Genomic DNA, 5,170 nt, shown 5'->3' with positions numbered 1-5,170 from the left:
AATAAAATGCCCAACCACAGGAAATTGCTATGGCGCACTTCACAATAAAAGCTTTTCCTGACGTATCATGAACTGGCTTTCACGTTACAAAGATCTACAAGACTGTCTCAGAAAATTAGAATATTGTGATAAAGTTCTTTATTTTCTGTAATGCAATTAAAAAAACAAAAATGTCATACATTTAGGATTCATTACAAGTCAACTGAAATATTACAAGCCTTTTATCATTTTAATATTGCTGATTATGGCTTACAGTTTAAGAAAACTCAAAAATCCAATCTCAAAATATTAAAATATTTCCTCAGACCAAGTAAAAAATAAAGATTTACAACAGCAAAACAAAATCAAACATTTGAAAATGTCCATTAATGCACTCGGTACTTGGTTGGGAATCCTTTTGCACGGATTACTGCATCATTGCATGGAGGCAATCAGCCTGTGGCATTGCTGAGGTGTTATGGATGCCCAGGATGCTTCAATAGTGGCCTTTAGCTCATTTGCATTGTTGGGTCTGGTGTCTTTCAGCTTCTTCTTCACAATACCCCACAAATTCTCTATGGGGTTCAGGTCAGGAGAATTGGCAGGCCAATCGAGGACAGTAATGCCATAATCAGTACACCATTTACTGGTGGTTTTGGCACTGTGGGCAGGTGCCAGATCATGCTGGAAAATGAAAATCATCTCCATAGAGCTCTTCAGCAGACGGAAGCATGTAGTGCTCTAAAATCTGCATTTACTCTTGACTTGATGAAACACAGTGGACCAACACCAGCAGCTGACATGGCTCCCCAAACCATCGCTGACTGTGGGAACTTCACACTGGATTTCAAGCAACTTGGACTTTGCTCCTCTCCAGCCTTTCTCCAGACTCTGGCGCCTTGACTTCCAAATGAAATACAAAACTTGCTTTCGTCTGAAAAGAGGACTTTGGACCACTCTGCAACTGTCCAGTGCTTCTTTTCCATAGCCCAAGTCAGATGCTTCTTCCGTTGTCTTGAGTTCAGAAGTGGCTTGACCATGGGAATACGGCTATTGTAGCCCATTTCCCGGACACGTCTGTGAACAGTAGCTTTTGATACCTGGACTCCAGCTTCAGTCCACTGTCTTTAAAGATCCCCCAAATTCTGGAAGCGACTCTTCTTCACAATGCTATTAAGGGTGCGGTCATCTCTCTTGGTTGTGCAACGCTTCCTGCCACATTTCCCCCTTCCAACAGACTTTTTGTGGATGTGCTTTGAAACTGCACTCTGAACACCTTGCTCTTTGAGAAATTTCTTTTTGTGTCTTACCCTCCTAATGGAGGGTGTCAATGATGGTCCTCTGGACAGCAGTCAGATCAGCAGTCTTCTCCATGCTTGTGATTTAGTTTACTGAACCAAGCTGAGTGTTTTTCAAGGCCGAGGAAACCCTTGCAGGAGTTAATTCGACGATTCAAGTGATTAGTTGAATACCCTACTAGTATACTTTTTCATGATATTCTAATATTTTGAGATAAGATATTTGAGTTTTCTTAAGCTGTATGCAATAATCAGCAATATTAAAATAATAAAAGGCTTTTAATATTTTAGTTGATTTGTAATGAATCCAGAATGTATGCCATTTTTGTTTTTTTAATTGCATTACAGAAAATGAAGAACTTTATCACAATATTCTAATTTTCAGAGACAGTCCTGTATATTATGTCACATTTTACTTATTAGTTATTACAAACTGTACATATTATATAATTGCACAATATAAACACCGTTCACAAATTTTTTTTGTCATCAATTAAGTTTCTTTTTTGCACTTCAGTTAAAATTTATACACATTTAAAAGCATTTTGGAACCCTAACTCTTAAAACCCCACCAATCTCATTAAACCCTACTTTGAATTCCTAAACCTTGCTTTAAATCATACTTTTAAACCAAACCTATTTTGTTGAAACCCTAACCTTAACCTCGAAAACCTGGACCTCATTTGAAACCCAGCTTTCAAACCTTACCTTTTCTGGAAACTGTTTGGCTTGAAATTCCTGACACTTGCTTGAAACCCCAAATTTCAAATAATTGACATTCTCATTTATTTTGAAAATGTCTACCGGAAGCACCACGCTATTACTTTAGCTTGCTGCTAGCAGATGGCTCGAGAGGCGGGCGACCTGAAGTAGCCAGCCTGCAGCCACCATCCTAGCGAGCAAGTGAGAGTGGAGCAACAAAATGTTTCTTGTTCCGTTTAACACAATTTATTAAATTACTCATTCGTTCAGCACATATATACACTCCCACATATACAACAAAACACTCAATTAATGACGTTTTTTCTCAAAATGAAGTTTGTTCAATCATCTCTGCAGGATTGGTCAGTTCTTCAGATCTGAAACAAATAAAAAGTCATTGACTCATTTTCTACGACTTTTAAAAGTAAATCAAACCATTGACCTTAATATTTTTCTTCGCACCTTTTGTGTCGTCTGTCAATGAACATTCTGTGTGCCACAACAGAGACAAAAACGATGAGAAGAAATCCAGCCATCGCAGCCAAACCGGTGAACGCCTTCCCAACCATGTTTACACGTTTGCCACCTTCTAAAAAAAAAAAACCCAGATAACGAGTAAAAATGAAATAATAAACAGTTCTGCAATTGTTTTATTGTTTCAATAAATTTTATATAATAGCTTTGAAACTTTAACCACACCTTGAAACCCTATTTAGAAATCACAACCCTTGTTTGAAATCGTTACTCTCGCCTTTAAAATACTCATTTGAAACCCCAACTTGTGCTTAAAACCCTCGAAGCGCAATGCAAAGCAACCCTGGCGTGTAGCGATGGCGGCGGTTGGTCTCTGACCTATGTCCGGGCCGGTGTGGTTGAGCAGCATTTCCTTGGTGGCATCCAGGTGGCCGTCGTTGACCTCGGGTCGGATGCCCAAAATGTGGCACATGAGTGGGTAGATGTGGACTGTCTCGAAGGGGCCCACTTTCAGGCCCTTACGGAATGCCGGCCCCGCCGCCCTGAAGAAAGCCTTCATGTCCATCTCGTGGTTGTCGAAGCCGTGCTCGCCCTTGTTGAACTGCACTGGGAAGTACTGAGCGCCCAAAAACGTCGTAAACATCCATGTGTGAAATGATACAACAAAATTAGATGCTCTCCATCTATTAAATTCCACCAACGGTGGCACCAAGGGACAGTGTTTATGTAGTGCTCATTCCTTGCCAGCAGAGGGAGCTACTGGATAAGTCAACACGTGCAGACTGAGCACTCACGGTTTGAAAACATAAACGGTTGAAACTCGACTTTAGGTTTGCCTCGTAGCTTTGTTGATCTCATCACATCTTATCGGAGCTGTTTCGCTATCTGTGCCCGGTATGTACTTGTATCGCAAAGTACATCTGTGAGTGGCCGTAAAATGATGTTGATGCTCATGTGGAAGATGTTTGTGTTATTTTTGTACGCACCCCATTGATGACATAACCCGCATCGGCCAGCAGAATGATGGGGAGGATTCTGTCGTTGTTAGCGAAATGGAGCCGTTCGGGCATCTCCTCCTTCTTGTAGACGTGGAGGTGCGGGTGCGCCCCCTTCAGGGCCTGGTACACCTTCTCCAGCTTACCCGGCTTAGGCAGCAGCATCCCCGAAGGCCCAAAGTCCACCAGGTGGAAGGACACGTCCCGGAAGGAGAAGCCCGGAATCTTGGAAAGCGTGATTTCCTCCACCAGTCCGTTCCGGTACACGGTGGTCATTCCGTGGTCGGAGGTGATGATGATGTTCAAGACGTGGCCTAGTCCGTGGTTCTCCGCCGATTGCCGGATGTAGCCCACGGTCCGATCCACCTGCCGGACCATGTCCCGTCGCTGAGGCGAGTCCGGGCCGTAGCGGTGACCGGTGCCGTCCGGCTCGCCGAAGTACAGCGACACAAAGTCCAGATCTTGGTCACGGAACCAGCCCATCACCTTGTCGGCATTCTGGCGCCAAGCCGTCTCGTTCTTATAGTTGTAGAGGAGTGGTTCGACCTCGCGCACCATGGCCGTCTGGCCCCGGTAGCTGGACGCTGTGCCGGGGAAGTGAAGAGAACCCGACTTGAGGCCCTGCCAAAGCACGGAGACAAGTTTGGACACCCGAAGCCACAGCAGAAGCTTTCCAGCTGCGCCCCAGCTCTGGTCTTGCCAAAACAATTTAGCGGATGAAACGGACCTGGTTCTGCGCCGTGATCCAGATGGGCAGCGTGCCGTTGTCCCACCACTCGTTGACAAACTGCGTCTGGTAGTACGGCTTCTTCTCCGTGCTGCTGGTGTTGAACCACATGTTGTGGATCACACCGTGGTTCTCGATGTAGCGACCTGGCCGCCGGGAAAATCCCGGATTAGGGTTTCATGGTGGCCTAAATGTTTGGTTGAGCGGCGGTTTACCGGTGAGGAGCGTGAAGTGCGTCGGGCTGGTGATGGTGAGATACGGCGGTGTCACGTATTCGGCCTTGATGCCGTCGCGGGCCATGCGGTCCAAGTTTGGCGTGTCCACGTCGCGGTCGTAATCCCAGCGGAAGCCGTCGAAGGACACCAGCAGGACCTTCTGCCTGGGGGGTCCGGCTGGGGCCCCCAGGCTACAAGAGGCCCCCCACAGGAACCACACGGCGGCTGTCCCCAGCATGCTTCCGAAAGTTTGCGCTGTTGCGGCTCGGGACGACTTTTGCGAAGTGTCAGACCTTCTGTTTGCGGACAAAGTTTGTGGCTTTATCTTATCAGTAGCCTTTATCGCAATTTTTATGCTGAGGTTCATGGCCTCTTGAGTCCCGCTCGTTGAAGGCCGTTAATCTCCACTGACGTGCACAGTTTTTATCTTGTAGCTTGAAACCCTAAACAATACTTTGAAACTTAAGACTTCTTTGAAACCTCACTCAAATCCCCACTTTGAAAGTGTTTTGAAACTTCCATCCTGAAAGTCTTAATTTGAAAGCCTTCATGCTTTCATGACAAAACCAGCTCCACGTGGAGTCCTATCCTGACTTGAAACCGTACTATTCACCTTGAGTGGCCAAACACGATTCATCTGGCTATCCCGACAGGCCAGCGGGAAGTCGCCGCGAGAACTTAATATCGGAATTAATTTCAATAAGTCTAATGTGTACCTTGTCCCGGGGTTCTTGTTAAAAGATCATTTGCCAGGATGGGACGACGGGCATGAGAGATAAA

The 5,170-nt window shown here is 45.4% G+C and overlaps 1 protein-coding gene across 1 annotated transcript; it reads right to left on the bottom strand.

The window, feature by feature from the left end:
• Nucleotides 1-2,198: 2,198 nt before the first annotated feature.
• On the bottom strand, nt 2,199-5,170 carry LOC119125685 (ectonucleotide pyrophosphatase/phosphodiesterase family member 7-like). The gene is made up of 6 exons (XM_037256437.1): nt 4,391-5,170; nt 4,176-4,321; nt 3,440-4,069; nt 2,832-3,069; nt 2,442-2,568; nt 2,199-2,356 (listed from the first exon to the last, which is right to left on the bottom strand). Exons 1-6 carry the CDS (start codon nt 4,755-4,757, stop codon nt 2,305-2,307), a joined length of 1,560 nt encoding a protein of 519 aa, XP_037112332.1. The 5' UTR covers nt 4,758-5,170; the 3' UTR covers nt 2,199-2,304.

This window comes from Syngnathus acus, chromosome 8, assembly GCF_901709675.1.
Source record: "Syngnathus acus chromosome 8, fSynAcu1.2, whole genome shotgun sequence".
Taxonomy (NCBI): Eukaryota; Metazoa; Chordata; class Actinopteri; order Syngnathiformes; family Syngnathidae; genus Syngnathus; species Syngnathus acus.
Note: the sequence above shows the minus strand (reverse complement) of the source record. Positions and strands in the feature narration are given on the sequence as shown.

Excerpts from the sequence above, each read along its gene's own strand:
- LOC119125685 (XM_037256437.1), bottom strand. The coding sequence starts at position 4,757 with ATGAACCTCAGCATAAAAATTGCGATAAAGGCTACTGATAAGATAAAG. Across the intron at positions 4,070-4,175 it reads GGATCACGGCGCAGAACCAG|GGCCTCAAGTCGGGTTCTCT; the intron begins GTCCGTTTCATC and ends GTGCTTTGGCAG. Across the intron at positions 3,070-3,439 it reads CGGGTTATGTCATCAATGGG|TACTTCCCAGTGCAGTTCAA; the intron begins GTGCGTACAAAA and ends TTGGGCGCTCAG.